At 45.6% G+C, this 24835-nt stretch overlaps 1 protein-coding gene across 1 annotated transcript in view; it reads right to left on the bottom strand.

Moving 5' to 3' along the window:
- The window catches only part of KSR2 (kinase suppressor of ras 2), a gene marked incomplete at both ends in the record, with an annotated part of 396922 nt that overhangs the window by 300635 nt on the left and 71452 nt on the right, over nucleotides 1-24835 (bottom strand). Inside the window, 2 exons of the mRNA XM_079718072.1 lie at nucleotides 13318-13468; nucleotides 17510-17650. Of these exons, the coding sequence (XP_079574198.1) occupies nucleotides 13318-13468; nucleotides 17510-17650 (292 nt within the window). The remainder of the gene's footprint in view (nucleotides 1-13317; nucleotides 13469-17509; nucleotides 17651-24835) is intronic.

Raw genomic sequence — 24835 nt, 5'->3', positions numbered from 1 at the left:
ACAAGAAAAGTCGGTACACGGGACACTGCAAGAAACAGTAGAAAGCGCATGTTTCTAGTGAGTCTGGCGTGGGTTTGAGTGCACGCTCTACCCTGTAGCAGCTGTGTGACCCCGAGCAAGTTACTTAATCTCTCTGGGGCCCGTCCATCCTCCCTGCCTTTACTTCCTTCCCCTGAGGCTTTAGTGTATAGTAAGTGCTCAATAAAGGGCAGCTCCAGGTAATGCTGTACCACTGTGCAAATAGTAATTCACCCTCATCGAAGAGCTCTCCGCTGTCAATGTCCCCCAATCTCATCGTGTACTTACTTCCCTCCTCCCAGAGGAAGTTCTTCTTAACATCAGACTGAGATCTCTCCTGCCTTAGAGCATCTGAGTATTTGTTTTAGCCAACACTCAGTATTTCTTGCTTGGTCTTTTACAACAAGGGTCAGCAAAACTTTTTCTGTAAAAAGCCAGGTAGTAAATATTTTAGGCTTTCTGGGTCATACGGTCTCCGTTCTGCTGTTGCCATGTGAAAACAGCCGTAGACAATATAATATGTTGTCAACAAAAAATTAATCCATCGATCTAAGAAAGAAATGGAAAATTTTATTCGAGACGAATTGAGGATTATAACACAGGAATGGCATCTTGGAAAGCTCCAAGAACTGTTCTGCCCATTAGAAGTCAAGGTACAGTTATGTAAGTTTTTGAGACAGAGGGCTGTACGTTAAATGACGTACTGTTGACAGGGTGCACGATCCAGATCTAAGCGTCATCGTGGCCTCTTACAAGATCAAAAAGGAATGTTATCTTTAATTTTTTATATTTAAATTTTTCTTGTCTTGCCATTAAATGTGAATTTTATTTCACAATGTCAACAAATGGGTGTGGCGGTGTTCCAATAAAACTTTATTTTCAAAAGCAGGCAGAGGGCCGAATTTGGCCGGTGGGCTATACTTCACTGACCCCTGATTTAGAGAGAATTCTCTCTCATTATCTGTCTGTTATCTCCACCACACAAGCCAACCAGTGATACAGACAGAAACTACTCTCTATTTCTCACTTATCTCTCCTGGGGCAAATCTAGAAATGCTTCAACCTCCCCCTCAATGATACTTCTGCTACTGTGCTAAGTACTCTATAGAAAACAAAAGAAGCAAGAAAGAAAAAGAGCCTGTGGTCAGCCCGAGCTCAAATCCTGGCACCCTACAATTCACTGCACGTGACCTTGGGTCACTAGGCTCACCTCCCTGCACCTTAGTTCTCTTATCTGAAAACTGGGGACTACAACAGTCCCTATCTCATGGGCAAGTTCTGAAGACTGAGTGAAGTTACCCTTAAAATCAGTTAAGAACAGTACCTGATACAGAGCATACTTTTATTTATTTATTTATTTTTGTGGTATGCGGGCCTCTCACTGTTGTGGCCTCTCCCGTTGCGGAGCATAGGCTCTGGATGCGCAGGCTCAGCAGCCATGGCTCACGGGCCCAGCCGCTCCGCGGCATATGGGATCCTCCCGGACCGGGGCACGAACCCGTATCCCCTGCATCGGCAGGCGGACTCTCAACCACTGCGCCACCAGGGAGGCCCAGAGCATACTTTTAATAATTAATTGTTATTTTTGTGATGGCTCCTGCTATCCAGGAATTTCTAATCTGATATGGGAGATTTATATATCAGAACAACTACAAGAGAACTGCAGGATGAATAACACAAGAGTGGAGCAGGGGCAATCTAGGCAGCCTTCCCGGCAGTGGTGGCATTTAAGTTGCATTTTAGAGCATCATCAAGAATTGTCTAAGCCACAGGGAATTTAACTTCAGGAAGATGCAGCAGGAAGTTTGCCCTTTTGAGGTACAAAGAAGGGGGTTAATCAATGAGGAAATCATAGAAATAACAAAAGGGGTGGGTACAGAAAAAGGTAAACAAGCTGGGTTCAAGGAAGACTTTTTTCCTTCTAATTTTTTTTTTTTTGGTTTAAATTACATCATCACTTGTTCCTTGCCCAGAAAGATAGAAAATGGAGATAAGCAAAACAGAAATAACATCACCTTACTCCAAAAACAACTATGGTAAATATCCAAGTGCATTTCCTTCTAGACTTTTTCTTCCTATGGATCCATTTTTAAAATACTAACTAGCATGCAAATTATGGTCAAAACAAAGCCTTTTTTTTTCCTTCCCCAAACAATAGACTGCATACTTCTCATATAAGACTGTAAGTCCGTAATCAGGAAAATAAGTAAACAATGCAGAAAAAAAAAAAAAAACTGAGTGTCACAGTGTTGGGACATTTTAGGGGGAGGGGAAAATAACTTGGTTCAAATAACAACACAAGGTAATAACATTTCTCTCCATCCTCCCTGCCCTCCCTGCTTTCCTCCTGCACATTTACTGAACTTTTCAAACACATTCATATGGCCAAGGACGCCTCCCGTTCTTAGGACCACGGCTGAGAAGGGCAGAAACAGTCACCAAGAAAGACTCAACCCTGCCAGGAGAAGGAAGAGCCTCCCTGGACTCAGAAGCAGATCAAGGGGCTTCTGAGCTTTCCCAGCCACACCCGGCTTGGGGCAGCGCCCGGCTCTCCAGTTCGAGGATTCCACCTGGAGGGGAAACATGGCCGCCACCACCATACCCCAACGGCATACAGCAGAAAGGGCTCTGCGCTGAGAATCAGGAATGGGACATCGCAGTTCCAATTCCAGCTCTGTGGGACCATGGGAGGGTCAAAGTGACCTTATTTTGGCCTCAGTGTTCTCACCTGTGAAATGTGTACTCATCTGCCCACCACTCACAGGGTTGTGAGAATCAAATGGGGTCATCTGTATGCAGGTACTTCCTACAACAGAAGTTGCTCTGTCAACAGGCGATGTTGCTGTTACTTGGTAGTTACATCCAGGCTTTAAGTAATTTCTTTTTATCTCAAGCTCTTTTAAGCTGCTACATCCCTGCAACGCCCCCAAAGGGCAGCCACTTCAGCAGAGATAGATGGACCTCCCAAAGTTAAGGGGAAAGCTGTCCCCACCTCTCTCTCTCGCTCTCTCTCTCTCTCTGGTTTTTTATTTTTATTTATTTATTTTGGCCGTGCCACACAGCTTGTGGGATCTTAGTTCCCCGACCAGGGATTGAACCCGGGTCCTCGGCAGTGAGAGTGTGGAGTCCTAACCACCGGACTGCCAGGGAACTCCCCCCACCTCTCTCTAATGAGGGAGCCTCGGCTCGACAGGAGTCAGATGGACCCAGGTTCAAACCCTGCCTCTGGTACTTAGTTGCTGTGTGACTCTGAGCTTCAGTTTTCTTACCAGAAAATAGAAATAATAATCACATGGACCTCGTGAGGTTGTTGAAAGGATTAAATAAGCCAGTGCTGCATGTCAATTACCCAGGACAGCTCTTGGCCCGGTAAGAACTCAGTATGTGCTGTTACCATTACCATGGACCACCACTCATTCAATCATTCAGTAACTACTCTTTACACTCTAGTTCTGAGCCAGGCCCTGGGACAATTCCAGCACAGTGGCTCTCAAAATGCAGTCCCCAAGCCAGGAGCAGAAGCATCACCTGGGAACTTGTTAAAAATGCAATTCCTAGGTGCTGACCTGGACCAGTTGAAACGGGAACTCTGGGAGTGGAGCCCTCTGGAGGATTCTGATGCACATCCAGGTCTGAGAACCACTGTTCTAGTGAGAAGGGGTAGAGAAACAAATACTTAAAACAAAATCATTGTATCTGTGATCGGGACCATGAAGAAATGAGTGAGTGACTGAGATGAAGGTGGGATCAGGAGAAGGTCTCATCTGAGCTGAAACCAAAACGACAAGGAACCAGCCAGAGGAAGATTGGAGCAGCACATTCCAGGCAGAAAGAAGGACCCATGCAAAGGCCCTGAAGCAGGCCTTTCAAGGAAAAGCAGGAAGATCAGGGTAGCTGGGTGTGAAGACATCAGAAGCCTGGGAGAAGGAGCTGGGATCTGACTCTAAGCTGTAACAGTCCGCCTGGGTCTGACTTGACTGATCGGGTGCAGTGCATATGGAACCCACAATCCTCAAACAGTTCAGCCCCTGCATACCATATAGTACAAGTTCAGTGTCAGTTTTGCACCCAATTCTGCTCAGCACCTGCTGGGTGCAACCACGGTGCTGATCAGAGATGACAGCGGGGAGCCAGGTTCTCTTTGTTCTCATTGGGGTGGGACGGGGTCGGGGGGATGTGAGTGTGGTGGTTTCACAAAAGCCAGAGCTGGTTGTGTGAAGCGGCAGGTGGGCTAGACAGAGGGGCCAGAATGTGGCCTGCAAGACAGCAGAAATAGAGGCTGTATTGGGAAGGGCAGCTTAAGCCCTGGACTGGGTGCTGACCTGGGGCTCTGCTTCCGGGGCTGTAAGATAAAGGCTGGTGTGCGGGGCGGGCGGCGGGGGGATGTCCTGTGCCCCAGGGAGCAGCCAGAGGCTTGTGGGGAAAATACACTGTTTCAGATTCAGCTTGGGAGGGAAGGGGCTGGGGTGGGGTGGGGGGCAGTGTGCAGGAGGAAGCTGACTTAAAAGAATAATAAGGATGGGGCTTCCCTGGTGGCGCAGTGGTTAGGAATCCGCCTGCCAATTCAGGGGACACGGGTTCGAGCCCTGGTCTGGGAAGATCCCATATGCTGTGGAGCAACTAAGCCTGTGCGCCACAACTACTGAGCCTGCGCTCTAGAGCCCACGAGCCACAACTACTGAGCACGCGTGCCACAACTACCGAAGCCCACGTGCCTAGAGCCCGTGCTCCGCGACAAGAGAAGCCACCGCAATGAGAAGCCCACGCACCGCAATGAAGTGCAGCCCCCGCTTGCTGCAACTAGAGAAAGCCCGCACGCAGCAACAAAGAACCAATGCAGCCATAAATAAATAAATAAAATAATAAGGATAATCATAGTGATCATATATTAAGCACTTGGTTTGCCAGACATCAGGCTAAGTGTTTATATTAACTCTTTTCTTGCAACCACGCCATGAGGAAGATATTATCAGCATGCCCATTTTGCAGATGAGGAAAGTGAGGTAGAGTTAAATAGATAGGGAGGGTTGAGGCCGACCCCGAGGGAAGCAGAGCTAAGATGAAGGGGGAGGGAGAGAGACTGACTGATGGATTGAACTTTGCCTAAAGCCAGCTCCATCCATCTTTGCCTTATGAGTGAAGTGAAATCAACTCAAGACGATTCCCTTCTTCAAACCCCCTCCAACAGCCTCCCATTCTGCTTTTCCTGCCGTGGCTCCGAGGCTCCCCAGGAGCTGGTCCCCGCCTGCACCGCCACCTGCACCTTCTCCCTGCCACCCCTGTTCCCTGCGCTGTACTAGCCTATTGTCGACTTGGCTAGGCTGGTACCACGTTTCCAGATTCCTGTTCTCTGTGGCTTCAGGTCAGAGTTGGCCAAAAGTGAACATGTACCAGATTAGGGCAGAGAAAGTGAAGCAGCATCCGTCTTGCTCTGAAGGGTGGCAAGGGCAGCAGGCGGCAGGTGCGGAAGATGGAGTTCATCCTCCATTTTCCCTGCTCCATGGCCAACTTTCCTTCCTGACGTGGACCCTGGTGATCAACGGTGACCTCGGGTCCACCACCAGACACTTCCTGCAAACTCACAGAGGCGATAGCTCCAAAGAACCAATAACCTTCCACTGGCATCTGCACCAGCCCCTCTTCATGGTCCCCCTGCAACAACTGGACATGCTGCTTCCAGAAGTTCCCAACAACCCAGGCTGGCTTCCCTTATCAGGGCAGGTTAGAGGCTTTGCTCTGAACCTCCAGTTAGTCCTTTCAAACTTTTACTTCCCCAGCTCCTCCTACCGTTGTATAAGGTCTGCACTCCTATGATAAATTCTTTTTTCCATTACCCTCAGAGCGGTTCTGCTCCCTGATTGACCCCTCACTGATACAGTCACCAGCAAAAGCAATACTGTACCTGTTCCAGGACTAGCTTCTAAGGCAACTGGTGGCTTCCAATTCCTGCCTCTTGGAATGCTCACTCCAACATAAGAAGCCCAAGCCACACGCAACATGTGGGTGCCCCATAAACAGCCCAGGCTGAACTCCCATCCAACAAGCAGTGTCAACTGCCATCCACGCACATGTACCATCTTGAACGTTCCAGCCCAGTCAAGCCCGTAACACACGCAACCAAAGAACCACCCAGCTGAGCCCAGCCAACCCAGGGAATCATGAAAGATAACAATGTAGGTGCTGTTTTCAGCCATTAAACTGTGGAGTAGATTGTTACATAGGAATGGGTTATCAGAACACGTCCCGCGGTTCAGCCACGTGGGTCTTCTTTCTGCTTCTTAACAGTGCTTTTGAGATTTGATGACCTGTTTCTTCTGCTCAAAATGTTCTTCCCCCAGTCTTCTCATACCTGTATCTTCTTGTCATTCAAGGCTTAGTTTAAATGTCACCTCCCCAGAGAGGCTCACTGTCATGGTCAGTTCAATATGTCAACGTGGCTAAGGCACAGTCCCCAGTAATTCAAGCAATTATTAATTTATATTCCTGCTGTGAAGGTATTTTGTAGATGTGATTAAAGTCCACAGTCAGTTGGCTGTAAGTAAGGGAGATTACCCTCGATAATCTGGAAGGGCTGGCTCAATCCACTGAAAGGCGCTAAGAGCAGGACTAAGGCTTCCCTGAAGAAAAGGAAATTCTGCCCATGGACAGCGACTTCAGCTCATGCCCAGTCGTTCCAGCCCGCCCTTCCTGACCGCCTACCCCACGGATTTCAGACCTACCCAGCCAGGCACCACAATCACATAAACCAAATCCTTGCAGTGAATCTCTTAATATATTTATTCTACTGGTTCTGCTTCTCTGGTAGAGCTCTGACTGACCCTCTCTCTGTGGCCACCCCATCAAAGCTGGCCACCTAGCCACCATCGTTATCACCCTATTTTAATTCTCCACATAAAACTGATCACCATTTGCTATTTCTCTTGTGTATTGTTTCTCTCGACATATTCTAGAAAAGTGCCGTCCAACAGAACTTTCTGTGATGATGGAAACGACCTAGGACCGTGCCAATAGGGTGGCCACTAGACACAGGTGGCTATGGATCACTTGAAGTGCGGCTAGTGCCATGGAAGAGGTGAAATTTCAATTTTATCTCACTTCAATGAACATAAGTTTAATTCACCACGTGAGCCTAGTGGCCGCCATATTGGACAGCTCGGGTCTGGAACACAAGGTCCGCGGGAGCTGACTGGCCTTGCCCGCCACTGTGTCCCTAGTCCCCCACCGAGACCGAAACAAAGGATGTTCAATCGAAATTTATACTGAATGAATGAGCCGTGTCTGCGGAAGGGTAATCACATCAGGTTTCCGTCGCTTGCAATCAGGAGTCCTAACGCGGAGTCACGCTGTGTAAGGGATTCCTGAGAACCCACAGAACAGGACGCTGGAGAACGGATGAGGACATGGCGCTGGAACACACCAGACACGGCGGGCTGTGGAAGGGGCGGCTCTTCCTCCGCCACCCAGCCCAGCCCTCCCGAAGTTAGAAGCAACTGGAACAATAGGGCAATCAAGACGACTCCTACTCTTTGTTCCCGTGGAAGGAAGGCTAGAGTGGAAGGCGGGGTTCTGGTGGGCTTCATTCAATACGCAAACTGCGGAGATACCAGAGAGCATCTGAGGCTGTCCTATTTCGGGGCCACTCTGCATCCTGTTTTTCTCCTGGCTGCCAGTTCCCTGCTCCTCCACCCACCCCCGAAACTCAAGAGGAGGAGCTGGAGGGGGACTCAACAAAGCAAGCTCCCAGGGCACCTGTCTGCCAGTGGCACCCTGGGCTCCTCTGACGCTTCCTGGCATCTCACTCCAAGCCACCCACCCACTCTGCAGCCAGAGTGTTTGTTTGAAAACTGGACAAGTAATCCAGGCATCTTCTACTCAAAACCCTGCCATGCAAGCTCTGTGCCATGGTCCACCGTGGCGGCTGGCCCTGCCCCCTGTCTGATGCCAGCTCCCACCTCTCTGCCCAACATTCCCAGTGGGCCAGCCACACTGGTCTCTCCACGCCTGGGATGCTCCGAGCTCCCTTGCGGAAGCAATGCACTTCGAAGTGCTCCCCCCACCCCCCGGTCATTAGGAGACCTCCTCCTCCTCCTCTTGGTCTCAGCTCTACCCTGAAGCCCCAAGAAGGTCGTCAGGCCCTGGAACCCAGCACAGTACCGGATGTGTAGTGAGTGCTTGATACATGTGTATAGGAGGGAGGGGTGAGAGAGAGGGAGGGAGAAAAGCAGGGTCTTCCATTACATTGAACCTGGGTTTTTCCTTCGGAAAGTGAAGATACAAATGACCACACATTAGTAAGCTAGAAATAATCAAAAAGCCAAGAAACAGAATAGAGAGAAAGAGCAAACATCAGAAAAGAGAAAGTCACGGCAACAGCGCTCTGATACCTGAGCTATGCCCCCACCAGCTTCTCCTCTGATAAGGCAGCTGTGACCCAGGACAGGAAGGCTCAGGAAGGGAGCCCGTGGTCTTCATACCTGAGGTCTCCAGCCTTGGAGTGCTCCACAGCACTTATTCTAACACACTTCCTAATGTACATGCTTATTATGATATAATTTATTGCCTGTCTCCCCCACTAGAATGTAAACTCCCTAAGGACAGACATCTAAGCATACATTTTCAGAGATTAGAACAGTGCCTGGCATACTGTAGGCTTTCGATAAACTTTGTTAAATGAGGGAATGAATGTTTGTGGTTTCAGGCCATAGCTGACACGATAAGGAACGGTTCGGATATCCTGGCTTCGGGGTCTCTGGAGCTTGTTGAAGGAATGATTGCACATTCTTTGGTGTCAGGCTAAGGCTGACCTAACTAGCTGGGAGAAGAGATGAAAAGGTTAAGCTTTCCTATCTTTGGGGTTCCTCGGGCACTGGGAAATAAGGATAGCCCCAAAACCCAAGGAGAAAACTAAGATTAGAGTTAACAACTCTAAAATCAAGCTGCTCCTATGCTCTAAGAAACAGAGAGACTGAGATTACATGCATTCTTGGCCAGAGATAAAGCTTCCTTGTCTCCATATGTTTGGTTTCCATATGAGTTTCTCATCACAACTTGTATTCCTTCAGTCCCTCAACAAACGTTCATTGAGTCCCCACTACACACCAGAATTTAAAATATCTGATTTTATTACTGTAGGAGACTCCAGCTTTCTGGCTGAGAGCTGGGAATACCAAGCTCAAGAAACAAGAGTCTGGTGCGAAAGACACTTGTTTTTTTCCCTATTAGGATAACATTTTTGGTTAAGATGAAGGGCAGGAAATGACAGGAACCAGCCAGCTCCCAAGATAGTTCGAAGCTTCAAGAAACCAATGATAATTTTTGAGCGAAGAGAATTTAAAGCAAGAATCCTTTGAGGGTGGCTCACTGCTTCCCCCTGGTGGAGATCAGGAGCAAGCATGTCAGGCGGCTTTCCCAAAAAACTTTTCATTCAACAAAGTGCAGAAGCTTCGAGGCAGGAGTTGGGCCTGAGAATAAACAGGGATTCACCAGGAGGACAAAGGGGAATGGAATTCTAGGCAGGGGGGTGAGTACCAAGAGGCAAAATCCATGTCTGATCTAGGAAACCCTAAGTAACTAATAGATTAATTGGATATTTAGGGCTTGCGGGGGAAATGTGAACAGTGGGCTTCCAAATGGGAGCCAGATCCTGAGGTGCTTTGCAATCTATAAGAAAGACTGTCCATTAAGGCACCGGGGAGTTTTCCTGGGCTACATGAGCGGGAAGGTGTATTGATTCAGAGATATTTATTGAGTCCCTCCTATGGGCTAGATATGTAGCTGGGAATAAAATGGTGAATAAAAACAGGTATGATCCCTGCCTTCTTGCAGCTTTAAGGCTACTAAGGAAGAGAGGTATCCACTAAAAAAAAAAAAAAAAAAAAAAAAAAAAAAAAAAAAAACACTCCTTAAAAACGTTTAAATTGGGCTTCCCTGGTGGTGCAGTGGTTGAGAGTCCGCCTGCCAATGCAGGGGACACGGGTTCATGCCCCGGTCCGGGAAGATCCCACGTGCCGCGGAGCGGCTGAGCCCGTGAGCCATGGCCGCTGAGCCTGCGCGTCAGGAGCCTGTGCTCCGCAACGGGAGAAGCCACAACAGTGAGAGGCCCGCGTACCGCAAAAAAAAAAAGTTTAAATTAAACTTAAAATGAGAAGAGTGGCACCATAACAGCGAGGAAAGGCAGGTAGAGCACGATTTTAAGGAGACTCAGAGCTGAGTGGATAGTGCTTTACTGAGCTGAGGTTCTCTCCAAGCTGACCCTGGTGCTGGAGGAATCTGGGCACGAGCACAGCCCTTGGTCACTGCTTTCAAGGTCCCAGTGGCTCAAAGGGTGGCATCCGAGGTAGGACATCGTCAAAGGAATCTCAGCTGCTTAGCAAGGGTTGGTGGTGGTGGGAGGATTGATTATATCAGTGTTCTTTTCAAACTGTGGCTCACAGTCCAAAAGTGGGGTGTGAAATCAAAGTGGTGGATCATCACCAGCATTTGGCAAATGATATGGAATAAAATAGAAAAAAGTGTATAAAATATCACGTATAGTAAGAATGAGTATTGTTTCATGAAACTCCTTTTAGTTGTGTATGTGAATGTGTGCATGTGTGTGTATTTGTGTATGTGTGTGTGTGTACAGGGTTGCAATATAAATCATATTTGTTACTGTGTATCTCGATTAAAAAAAATTTGAAAAATACCCGATTAGAGGCCCTCTCAAGGTCTCACCAAGCCCAGGATGTTACAAAGGATGATGCCCCGCCTATGGAGAGGTGACATAAACCCCTCTCCCAGGAAGAACTGGGGTCCAGCTCATTCATGAGAACTTTTCCGAACTCAGTAGCACAACTCTGAAGAGAAGATATTAACTCTGAAAAGCAATTAAGAACCTAACCTCACGGATGGACCTAGAGTCTGTCATACAGAGTGAAGTGAGCCAGAAAGAGAGAAACAAATACCGTATGCTAACACATATATATGGAATCTAAAACAACAACAACAAAAAAAATGGTTCTGAAGAACCTAGGGGCAGGACAGGAATAAAGACACAGACGTAGAGAATGGACTTGAGGACACGGGGAGGGGGAAGGGTAAGCTGGGATGAAGTGAGAGAGTGGCATGGACATATATACACTACCAGATGTAAAACAGACAGCTAGTGGGAAGCAGCCACATAGCACAGGGAGATCAGCTCGGTGCTTTGTGACCACCTAGAGGGGTGGGATAGGAAGGGTGGGAGGGAGACGCAAGAGGGAGGAGTTATGGGGATATATATATATGTATAGCTGATTCACTTTGTTATACAGCAGAAACTAACACACCATTGTAAAGCAGTCATACTCCAATAAAGATGTTTAAAAAAACAAACAAACAAACAAATTTTAAAAAAGAACCTAACCTCAAATGCTCACTCTCATGCATTGTGGGGGACGGTGGGAGGGAGAGGCATAAATTGGTACGAATTTTTGGAAAGCCATATGGCGACATTCACCAGAAGTCTTAAAATATGTAAACACTTTGCTGCAGGAACTCCACTCCTATGAATTCACACTACAGGGATCGCCAAGGATGTACCCAAAGTTAACACTCAAAGTTGTTCACTGCAGCAATGCTTATAACAGGAAAAAAAATGGATACAACCTACATTTCTAGAAATAGGAGGCTGGTGGAATAAATGGTGGCAGATTTCAGGCGTTAAAAAGGAGCAGGAAATACATTTATTGACAAAGGAAGATGTTTATGACATAACATTGTAATTCAGTGCAATTTTTTAAAGGCGAGAAAATGGCCAGCTGCTTCTCACAGTAGGTAGAGAGAAGAAGTCTCCTTGAAGCAGGTTTTGTCTGCACTGAGTGAGAGGCCTTTTTTAACTATGAGAATATTAGGTGAGTCAATAGCATTGTACTAGAGTGAAGAATAACATGACCTGTATAGCTAGTCAACCAGGGGTAATTCTGTACCCTCCCTGGAACATTTAGAAACATCTGGAGACATTCCTGTTTGTCATGACAGGGATGGGGCAGGGGTGCTACTGGTATCTAGCGTTACCTCTACTGGTAGATGCCAGGAATGCTACCAGTCACCTTCAGTGACAGAAGAGCCCCCAATTCAGGGCTATTTGATGATGATCGTAGCCATCATTAGAGTCTGCTAGCAAGAAAGAATCCAAAAGGGCATGCATGGGGGAGCTGGGCCAATGACCTGTTTCACACATGTTCTTTTTTGTCCACTTCCGTACGCCCAGCCCTGCTGGCACACATAATCACTCCATAAATACTCGTTGAATGTTTCATGTTGAATCCAGCTAGGGCACCTATAGATGTACAGCCACCTGACCGTTTATCAGTGCCAGACTAGTGCTCAACAGTGACTCCTTGTGGTGGGAACTGAAACAACCATGCAGGTGGACCAGTAAGCTTTTCTTTGGCTGCTTGCAGAGCTGATCCCTTAGGACTGAAAAGGCCCCAGAGATAGTGGAAAAATCATGAGGCTAGAGGAAAGCAGGAAACCTCAATCAGAATGATGTTTGGTGTCCTGCTAATCAGGGCAAACAGGTATTTGAGAAATTAATGAAAAATAGCAAAGAAAGATTACAATGTTGGACCTCAAACTGATAAAAACAAATCAGAAGTTATTTTGTTAGGTGAAAAAAGCAGGTTTCAAAATAATATGTATGGATAATCCTAGCTTCATGGTTTTATCATTTACTGTTTAGAGAAACTATACACATACCCATTTCTCAGGAAGAATTATACCAAAAATCATACCAAAATGATAACAGTAGAGGGTGGGGACTTGGGGTTTTTTAAATCTATTTTCTAATTTCTTTTACAATGAATGTATATTATTTATGGAAAAAGAAAAATAAGAAGTTAGATGCTGAGCCAAAGTACAAAGGCACTTCCCAATGTATAAGGTAAAAAGACCCTAGGGACTTCCCTGGTGGCGCAGTGGTTGGGAGTCCGCCTGACAATGCAGGGGACACAAAGCCCTGGTCCGGGAGGATCCCACATGCTGCGGAGCAAAAAAAAAGACCCTAGTCTTTCACTCACGCCCAATATTTCCATATCTGGACCCTAATTATCCAGAACCCCATGCCCTACAACCTCAGAAGGTCTCCCTTGGGCGAGAGTAGCTGCCCTGACCACTTCTTCTGGCTCCAAATTCCAGGCCCTCTTTCCTCTGCTCGTGAGCAGCGCGCACCATCCAGAGCTGGCTCTGCCTCATCCTGGCCTGCAGGTGCGGGCACAGGAACCCGGAGGAATGGCGGCAAACACGTCGGGGACGCGTTTCCATCCCCCTGGGGCTGCTCACCTGACATGTGGACGTTCCGGAGGCAGGAGAGGGAGGCATTGAGGCGGGCACACTCCTCCCGGTTGGCCCCGTATTTCTCCACGGTCTCACACACCTGCTCGTCCGTCATCTCCAAGAGGTCCTCCAGACTCAGCTGGCCCGGGGTGATCTCCTAGCGGAGGGAAGAGAGAAGGAGGGTCAACAGACCGGAAGCGCCCCGAGGGGAGGCCTCCATGTCGCCCTCTAGTGGTACCTAGAGGAACGCCAGGCTCTCGGTGGATGTCGGCGTGGCATAATGGTTGGGTCTCCTCACTCCGGTCAGACACGCCTGCGTTTGAATCTCAGCTTTGCCACTCATTAGCTAGATGATCCCGGGCAAATCACTTAACCTCTCTGAGACCCACTCTACTCACCTGAAAAGTGGGAATTTTAAGCTCATGTGCTCTGTAAGGTAGCAGGTATGCTTAGCACATAGTCGGGACTCTGTAAATGGTGGCAGTTAATTACCTGTCTCCCCATTCAGTTTTTGAACTCCTTATAGGCAGGGCTCCAATTTACTCATCTTGGAAGGCCTTCCATGCTTCCTGCCCGGTTTGGGCTGCAATGATTTGTCCCAAATCCAGGGTGAACTAATAAGAGCAGAGTAAACTGGACAGCCCAAGTCTCCTGATGGCTGGTCTCCTTTCCCTTTTCTTCTCTCTTTCCCAGCCACACGTTCTAGGGCTCAGATTGGGGGTTCAGGAACCTTAAGGGGAAAGGGAGGCTGGAATCCTGTGGGTGGTTCAGTGCTGTCAATCAAACGGGATTTGTGTCTGAGCCCGATGGGGCAGGACTTTGCAATCTAAGACAAAGTGGAGTATAGCATGGAGTGGGGAAAGGGACACCGCTGAAGAGATGGGCTGGAGGAAAGGTAGGATTGCCGGCTCTAACTGTGTTGGTCAGGTGTCCCTTCACCACCGCCAGCAACCATCCCTCCCTTCCCCGAAGCAGTGTGGCCCTATATGGGACACCACAATATGAACACACCTGGAAATTGGTCAAACTTCTATATTTACGCATCTACAAAAAAACAGCCTTCACATTATAGCACTTATTGGTAACCAACATTTGACATTTATTATTATTATTACTATTATTAAAATAAGAGTTTTAGATAGCAAAGAATGGAGATTCTAAGGCAATATTGTGGAGTACTTCCGCCCTCTTGTGGCCATATCTGTGTATTACAACCAAATGAGACACCACCCTGCCCCACCCCGCCCCCGCCTTAATTTGGCAGTCAGAAAGATGAAAACTGCATCGACACAAAAATTCTATGAAAAAAAAAAAAAAAAAAAAAGCTGCTGGGCAAAAGCTGAAACCCAATCAGTGCCTCTCCAACTCACTAGGTCAGGGGCAGAGAAAGAGCAAGAATGAGTCACATAGAAGCTTTCTCAAATAGGGACTGTTGTTACAGGGAAGTCCACATTCAGAAAGGTGATGGACCAGGATCTGAAAGTATGAAATGAATTACATTTAGAAGGGATGAGTCACAACATAAAGGAATTCTCCTCTTTGCTGAAAGATTCACTTGTGCATTTTAATCCTATAATTTACCCTCCAAAATACTCAATTTACACTGAAGTTTATGGTTCACACACACACACAAATCACAGAAGGAAGAAGGACAGAAAAAAATGGAGAAGGCTTTAACTAGCTCGGGCCAAAAGAGGAGAGGCACTTCTGTTCGATTTATTCATAATACTAATAATAATTGAAATAGAACACTGTTTTAAGTGCTTTTCATGGATTTTCTCTAAAGGTCACAAAGGCCACATAAAGCAGGTACTTTTGCCATCATGATCAGTCTGTAACTAGGACATTGGCATTCAGAGAAGTCAGACCATCATCACCCAGGGTCACACTGTGAGTAAGTGTGAACCCAGGCAGTCTCACTTAGGAGCTTTCTCTATACTGCTGGTTCTTCCACAGAAGGGGGCTGTCTGGGGGACACACGCGTGAGCTGCAGACAGAGAGTTAGAAACCCAGCTCCGTCCACACCGCCTGGTTGGTGGCCTTGGACTCGATTCTCATAGACTAAGATAAGAGCCAGAGCTCAGGCACTTGCAGGCCAGGTAAATGTAAATGAGCAAAGCTGAGAACTAGCCTGCGGAATCCTAAGGGGCAGCAGAATTCGGTTCACTGACACCAGACAGGAATTTAGGTCTGTGCGGTCAGCAATTCCGATTTTTCGAGAGAAGCCGAAGATCTGAGTTTTTTATGCAGACTCTTCCAACTTTTAAATACTGGCTCAAAAATAATTTTGAAGACAAACAAAAAATATCTGTGCGTCAGATACAAGATACAGCAGAGGGCCACCAGTTTTCAACCCCTGAAGGTTTGTCTCCGTCTTATTCGCCTCAATTGATACATAAATGGTCCCGAAAGCCTCTGAAACGTGTATGGAGCCATGCAAATAAAATGTACTGTCTGTACTTTTATGGGACCTTTCATTTTAAGGATATTCACACGAAACCGCCATCCTGGGAATGATGTTAAGAAACAGAGACTCCTACACCATCTGGTGCGTATGCGCAAGATGTGGGCCGGGGGAGGGGGGAATGTGAGGGTTCTGTATCCCCAGCTCAGGACTGTTAGATGTAGCCGGTTCGGGCAAGATCACACTGGGAACAAGGTCTAAAAAAGACAAAAGGATCGGGCTTCCCTGGTGGCGCAGTGGTTGAGAGTCCGCCTGCCGATGCAGGGGACGCGGGTTCGTGCCCCGGTCTGGGAAGATCCCACATGCCGCGGAGCGGCTGGGCCCGTGAGCCATGGCCGCTGAGCCTGCGCGTCCGGAGCCTGTGCTCCGCAACGGGAGAGGCCACAACAGTGAGAGGCCCACGTACCGCAAAAAAAAAAAAAAAAAAAAAAAGACAAAAGGATCTTCCAGGTCTCTTCGAGCAGAAGGCAGGGGGTGCCTTCAGAAATGGCACTTGGTCCTGCAGGTGAGGGGGGGTGCCCGGAACGCCCTCTCTCGAGCTCAGGGAGGCCCCCACAACAGGAAAACGAGGAGAAAAGCACCATGCTTCCCACTTCACACTCTGGAGTCCATCTGAGCTGGGTCTTGCCACTAGCCCTGCCCACTCACGAGCAGGGCAACTCCCTCCATCTTCTAGCCTCGGTTTCCTGCTCTGTACAATGGGGTAAAAGTCATACCTACCTCAAAAGGTCGTTGTGAGGGTCTGAACAGTCTCACGAGTTGAGATCCTGCATGTAAAACCCTCAATACTATGCCTGGCACTGAAGATTCAATGAATGAGAGCTGATTTTATTAGGAAAGTTTCCACCCAGTCACTGAAAACAGGGGGGAACCCAAGGTCCCAGAGGGTAAGGAAATCTCACCATCCTTGACACCTTAAGGATGTGATCCACTCCTGGAGAGTGGACACAAGACAACAGGTGTGCTGGTTTTGTCACTAGAAAACCTATTACTTCCAAAGCTTTCAGTAACAGCAACAACAATAATAAGTTGACATTTCCTGGGTACAGTTAGGTTCCAGACTATGGGCTGAACATTTTACACAGATCCTCTCATTTTATCATGCCAACTACTTAAGGAGAGGAGACAACGATTACCCCATTGAACAGATGAGAAAACCAATGTCCTAAGTTATGCTGCCCAGTATGGTGGCCACTGGCCACATTAATGAACATTAAATACAATTAAAAATTGAGTTCCTCAGTCACATGCACTAACCACAATTCAAGTGCTCAGTAGCTACATGTGGCTGGTGGCTACCGCATCAGGCAGCACAGATATGAAATATTTCCACCATAGTAGAACATTCTGCTGGACAGCACTGGTCTAAGAGGTAAAGTGATTTGGCCCAGGAGACTGAGTCCTTAAGTGGCAGAGCTGAAAGAGGGTCTATCTGACTCTAGATCCACATTTTTTTTTTTTTTTTTTTTTTTGGCCACACCTCACAGCATGTGGGATCTTAGTTCCCCGATCAGGGATCGAACTTAAGCCTGGATTCTTAACCACCGGACCGCCAGGGAAGTCCCTAGAACCACACTCTTAATGACCTCATTCAGACAGCATCAGAGATGCTCCGTGCCTTCATCCAACACGTATTTAAGTCCTACATGAGCCAGACACAGCCAAAAACCCACTGCCTGAGGGGGCTGGCTGCCGGCCAGTAAGGGGCAGAGGGCAGGGGTCGCCTCCAGTCACCTCCAGGACTTCCTTCCGCACGTCGACGATCCGGAACCAGTGCCGGAGCTGGGGGAAGCCGTCCAGCTCGGCATTGCGTTCCTGCAGGGCTACCTTCTTTTTGCAGGACAGCTGCCGGCTGAAGTACTTCACCAGCTTGCTCTGCGGAGACACAGAGAACAGAGGACATGTCTCAGAGGCACTGCCACAAGGACGAGAGGCAAGTATCTCCCCAATGTCCCCTCCGCACCCCAACTCCGTGTTTTAAAGACCGGTTCAACTGCAGTGAGACCCAGTTTCCACTCATGTCCCAACTGTGTTGGTGAAGATGGGGAAACAGGCAGGTTCCAAGATTCTGCTGGGGAGGACGGCGTGCGTTGTACCCGTGTAGTGGGGGCGGGGTTTGGACTGTATCCATCCACATCTCCACTGCACCAATCCTTTGACCTTCACAGTTGCACTTGTAGGAACTCCTCCCACAGACACCCCATCCTGTGCCAAATGACTGTGGAGAAGGATATTTCCTACAGTTCTGTTTGCAATGGCAGAAGACTGCAAACACCTTGAGGGGCCATCGGTAGGAGACTCATCATAAATGAGGACACACGCACACAGTGGACCTCTATGCAGCTGTAAAACAAAAAGGGGAAGTGTGCTGTGTACTAAGACAAGATATGCTGATAAATAAAAACAAACACTCTCTCATTCATGCGGGAAATGTTTACATTTGCGTATCTTTGTAAATGCAGACACTCTCTGGAAAGATCCCTAATCTTCTAGGGAAGGAAAGAGGGAGGGAGGGGGACAGAGGTGAGAGGAACATTTTGTTTAACCCCTTTTTTACTGTTTCAATCTTAAGTCACATGCAAGTATTCATAAATTAACAAATACTTTTCAAGTGAGGTAGACCCCGGGACTTCCCTGGTGGTCCAGTGGTTAAGACTCCATGCTTCCACCGCAGGGGGCAAAGGTTCGATCCCTCATCCAGGAACTAAGATCCGCATGCCGCATGGTGTGGGCAAAAAATAAATTTAAGAAATAAAATAAAATGAGATGGACCTGAACCCATGCTTCTAGAGGGATGTCGTGCCATGAAAAAGGAAAGTTTTCTTTTTTATTGCCTATTGTGTAAAAACTAACAACATTAACAAAAGAAAGGCAATAGGTGTGCATGAGCAGAGAAAAAATGTGGAAGACACACCCCAGCCTGCTAAGTTGGGATGGGGAAGCTCTATAGATGGGGTGAGAAAAAAACGGTTGTATTTCTTTATATATTTTTGCTTTGTTTCAATAGTTACTCAAAGCATGTTATCATTTTTGTGATTTAAAAGCTATTTAATAAAGATAATTCAATGAAACAAAAATAAAAATCCTAGTTATACAAATGCCTTTGACATTTTAAAGCACCTGTCAACCAATATGTATCAAGAAGGCGGTCCCGGAATTCTAGGATCACGTAATTTCGAGCAGGGCATGACAGCAGTGGGCATCTGTTTCTGTCTAGCTGGTCTCCATACAAAGACTATTTCAGCTTTCTTTTGGGGAGCCTTCCTTCTTTGGTTCCCAGTTCATATGGCTGAGGTGAAGCTGGCTTCACCCACCTACCCCACTGCCACCAGGCTGCAGGGTGGGCATGTGACCCAGGCCTGGCTGCGGCCTTTGGAGCAGGAGTAACAAGTAAGCCAGGCTGGGCCACCGAGAAACCTCCCCATCAACCCTTCCCAAGCACTCAGAGGACAGCTCCCACTTCCCACTGGAATTGTCAGGACGGTGCCGGCAAAGCCAGGAGCTGCCTGGGCATTCCTGTTGCCATCTAGGAGAGCTCACCTGGCACTGAAGCCCACTGGAAGAAATCAGAAAACTGGTGTTTAAGTTAACGTTAATTTTATTCACCTTACTAGTAAAGAGAAAGTTGCCATTCTTTTTTTTTTTTTAAAGGAAAATTTTTAAATTTATTTATTTTTTTGGCCGTGCCGCGCAGCATGTGGGATCTTAGTTCCCCAACCAGGGATCGAATCCGTGCCCCCTGCAGTGGAAGCATGGAGTCTTAATCACTGGACTGCCAGGGAAGTCCCAAAGTTGCCATTCTTGATAAGTCCACATTCTATTGCAATAACGGCACAAAATTCACCTTATGCTAATGTACCTAGAATGCTTTTCATTTAGAATCTCAATTTCGACTGTTAGAATAGAAAATGTCAAAAAGAATATGTTTTTTCTCTAGCTTATTTCTGAATGAATAGGGTCTGACCTACTGAGACTTCAAAGCTGAGCTCTCAACTAAGACATCTATAGAACTCTCATGTCTGTCCGTTGTTTTATTTTACGACTTGTGTTAACTATTTTGTTTATACAAGTATGGAAAACCACACAAAAGAAATAAGTACACTTTGACACGTCCCCATCATTCTTCGAGCACTTCCTTACTCTCTGACACAACAAAATTTTCTAGGGTCATCTTATTCTTTTCCTGCCCCAACCCTGGAATCCATCATTTCTCCAAGGAGTGTTGGTTCCTCTGAGCGGAATATGGTATTCAGAAGCCAAGATCTGAGTACTTGGTGAGATTATTGATACTGGGGTGTCATCATTTCCAGTCCCCTTAGTAGACAGCCTAGGCAACATATGTATGTGCAATGCATATGTGAATACGTAGATATATAAATCTGCACCTATATTTGTTATTTATATGTATTGATAACTGATACCTCTAATCCCAATCCAACACCATAGGGTTTATTCTAGCATTTTCCCTCCCCACATTTGTATCACTCTTCTCAGGCAGTGAGAAAAACAATCCTCAATATATTTATTTACTGGCTCCGTCTGCTGAATTTAGCGAATTCCCTAACTCCACCAGGCCACTGCCCTGCCTGGGTGCTGCCCTCATGAACCCTGACCCCTGCTGGGCTGCCCTCTCACCCTAGTTCTGCTGCCTGCCTTGTTTTTGTTTTTGTTTTTGTTTTTTGCGGTACTCGGGCCTCTCACTGCTGCGGCCTCTCCCGTTGCGGAGAACAGGCTCCGGATGTGCAGGCTCAGCGGCCATGGTTCACGGGCCCAGCCGCTCCACAGCATGTGGGATCTTCCCGGACCGGGGCACGAACCCGTGTCCCCTGCATCGGCAGGCGGACTCTCAACCACTGCGCCACCAGGGAAGCCCTTGTTTTTGTTTTTGTTTTTGTTTAACTTGAAGTATAGTTGATTTACAGTGTTGTGTTAGTTTCTGGTGTACAGCAAAGTGATTCAGATACAGATATAGATAGATATAGATATGTATATATCCATCTATATATATTCTTTTTCATATTCTTTTCCATTATGGTTTATCACAGGATATTGAATATATTTCCCTATGCTCTACAGTAGGACCTTGCTGTTCATCCATCTTATATATAATAGTTTGCAACTGCTACTCCCAAACTCCCAATACACCCCTCCCCTACCCACCCTTGGCAACCACAAGTCTGTTCTCTATGTCTGTGAGTCTGTTTCTGTTTTGTAGATAAGTTCATTTGTGTCATATTTTAGATTTCACATATAAGTGATATCATATGGTATATGTCTTTCTCTTTCTGACTTACTTCACTTAGCATGATAATCTCTAGTTGCATACATGTAGCTTCAAATGACATTATTTCATTATTTTTTACGGCTGAGTAGTAGTCCATTGTATATATGTACCACATCTTCTTTACCCATTCATCTGTCGATGGACATTTAAGTTGTTTCCATATCTTCGCTATTGTAAACTCTGCTGATTATGAACACTGGGGTGCATGTATCTTTTCAAATTACGGTTTTCTCTAGATACGTGCCTAGGAGTGAGATTGCTGGATCATATGGCATGCCTTGTTGTTGCTGTTGTTTCAGATATTGATGTTTGCCGATGGATTCTCAAATCCAATATCCAGGCACCACCCCCAACTCTGCTCTGGTTTCACACGTTGAGAAGCAGACGTGAGTGAAACTGATTTAATCTCGGTGTCAAATGTCCAAAATGGTCACTTCACCAGCTACATGTGGCTAACTGAACATTTAGGGTATTGCTATAGGGTGATTAAGGAATGGAATTTTAAATTTTATTTAATTTAAATTTGAAAATGGAAGCCACGTGCAATATTTTTCTGTTAAACATAACCTTATCATTTTGATAGAGCTACATTTTACTTTGACATTTTAGTGTCTGAATTGAGATGTGCTGTAAGTGTAAAATACACATTGGATTTCAAAGACTTGATAGGAAAAAAATAACATAAAATATCTCATTAATATTTTTACATGGATTACATGTTTCAGTGATAATATTTTGGATACATTGGGTTAGATAAAATATATTATTAAAATGAATTTCAGCTGTTTCTTTATTAATGTGGCTACTAGAAAATTTTAAATTATACATTTGGTTCACATCTGTCACCCTCATTATATTTCTAAGGGACAGTGCTGCTCTAGGGCTTTATCCTAAAGAAATAATTAAGGATATTCATGAAGTCTTGCTCCAAGTGGATAATAGCCATGAGAGATTGGAAACAATCCAACTCTTCAGTGATAAGAGCTGGTGTAAATAAATTACAATGTATTCATATAGTGGCATACCATTTAAAGATGTACAAAATATGTATAATATTTGTAATGTATAAATAATGTATTAAAAGCTTTATAAAACTATATGAGTATAGATGCGAAAAGCCTTGGGAGGGTATATAACAAAATTAAGATTACGGGTGACCTATCTTTTTCCTGTTTAAACATCTGTAGCGATCTTATAAAATACGATATATATGCGTTAGCTGCTTATCAATGGAAAAAAATGTTTGGATAGGGTTGGCAATATTTTTTAACGCTGATGCTATCCAATGTCAGTGAGAATGTGAGAAACTATTGAGGATGCCACCAGAGAGCAATTTGATTTGGAAGTATCAACATTTTTTTTCAATTGAAGTATAGTTGACTTACAATGTCCTGTTAATTTCTGCTGTATAGCAAAGTGATTCAGTTATATATATATATACATTCTTGTAAAAATTATTTTCCATTATGGTTCACCACAGGATACTGAATATAGTTACCTGTGCTCTACAGTAGCACCTTGTTGTTACCCATTCTACCTATAATGGTTTGCATCTGCTAACCCCAAACTCCCACTCCATCCCCAACTCCCTCTGCCTCGGCAACCACAAGTCTGTTCTCTATGTCTGTGAGTCTGTTTCTGTTTCGTAGATATATTCATTTGTGTCGTATTTTAGATTCCACATATAAGTGACATCATATGGTATTTGTCTTTCTCTGACTTACATCACTTAGTATGATCATCTCTAAGTTCATCCATGTAGCTGCAAATGGCATGATTTCATTCTTTTTTATGGCTGAGTAGTATTCCATTGTAAACATGTACCACATCTTCTTTATCCGTTCATCTGTCGATGGACATTTAGCAGGATTGATGGAACCATGTCACTGCTCAAACACCCATGCTTGAAGAGCAGCATTTCCCAAGTGTCGGTACCACTGATAACTTGGGGTGGTGCCCAGGCATGGCAACATTGGGTCCCATAATGAGCACATTCTCTCCTGTCCTAATCTCCCTGCAGCCATCTAATTATATATCAAAGAGACAGTCTCAGTTCAGTGATATTATGTCTTTAACACCTAACACTGGCTAATCTCTCTTTATAACAGACAGCAGGACACAGACTCACAGCCCTGGGCAGGTAACAGTATTTAACAACTTAATGATACGTTTTCATTGTATTTATTTTCTTGATTGTCTTCCATTTATGGCAAGTGATACTAGTTTTCCATTACAATAGTTGTACAAAGCTTTATTTTTAGATACATGTATGTTTTTAGAAAATTGGGTTTGGTTGATAGCAAAATACACAGATATGACAAAAAGTATGATGGTGATACAGACTGATGAGTCTGGGCAGCACTGTCCTATAGGATAATGTTCAAACCCTTTTGACTATTATTTGGGGTTCACCTCAACTCCATTATTCTCCTTGCCTCTCATTTCCATGCAATTCCCTAAACACGTCACCTCAATGTCACCTCTCTATGCATTTGCTCAGGCTCCTCCTACCTAAAAGTCCTTTCCATATCCCCCTGTGGTAGATTGTAAAGATGACCTGAATCCTTTACCCCTCCTGTCTCCACATCCTTTGTGATATGACTTTGCAGTTAACTCACTAAACAAGCAGAATAGGTGCCAGCACCCAACCAGTGTGACTTGCCTCCACCAATAGAAAGAGGCCTTGTGTGTTTCTGCTTGCTCTCTTGAATCTCCATGAGAATGTGCCCAGGCTGGTCAGCTAGTCACTGAAGGATGAGAAACTACACAGAGCAAAGTCAAGTTTTCACAGACATCCAAGCCAAAGCCATCCTAGCTCAGCCAAAAGCAAATTGTTGCCCAGGGCTGGCTATGAGTGAGCCCAGTCAAGATCAGAAGAGCCACTAATCTTCAGGGAACCAATAAAAGTTTATATTGTATACAACTAAGGTTTTGGGATTGTTTGTTATGCAGCATTAGTGAAACCCATAGCTAACTGATATACCACCCCATCAACTCATGAAAATCTGACTTTCTCTCCAAAGCCCATCTCAGATGTCACCTTCTCCAGCAAGTCTTTATCGATTCTTCTCTGGCATTTTATTTGTACATATGCTATTATATAATTTATTACTGTTTTCCTTGCATTATAATCGGTGAGTAATGGAGACACAGGAGTCTTAAAGGATTAAGGAGCCCTTTTCAGATTCGGAAGAGTAAATGAAAAAAGCATAATGATAAAAATAAAAGTACCATTATTGACACTTCCGTGCGCTCTTACATGCATCATGTTAATATATCCTCACATCCCCTGCAGCTAGGTGCTGTCAGGATCTACATTTTACAGATGAAGAAATGATGCCCAGAGAAATTAAGTCATTTGCTCACCATCACACAACTTAAGTAGAGAGCTAGGATTCAAACCCAAGTCTGATTCCAAAGCCCCAATATTGCAGAAAGGATAACTTTATTTTAATTTACTTTACTTATTTAATAAACACATCCACACATTTTCTTTGTAAAGAAGAAGCTAGAACACTTCAGATAAAGCCAAAGCTCCCTGTGCCCACTACTCCCACTAATGCTGACTTCCTTCTCCCTGAAGGTAATGGGGGGAACTATTGAGATCTGTTTGGTGTCCTTCTTTCCAGACCTTTTCCTACATACTTTCACATATATGTACATACATGTAGGAACTCTGCAGTGTGGTTTGATGGGTGGGGTTGTGGGTTTTTTCACATAAATTGTATCATACTTTTTTCACTAGGTAGTAAGCCTCCAGGATCTCTCCCTGTTTT

The sequence above is a fragment of the Hyperoodon ampullatus genome, assembly GCF_949752795.1.
Source record: "Hyperoodon ampullatus genome assembly, chromosome: 13".
Lineage (NCBI taxonomy): Eukaryota > Metazoa > Chordata > Mammalia > Artiodactyla > Ziphiidae > Hyperoodon > Hyperoodon ampullatus.
Note: the sequence above shows the minus strand (reverse complement) of the source record. Positions and strands in the feature narration are given on the sequence as shown.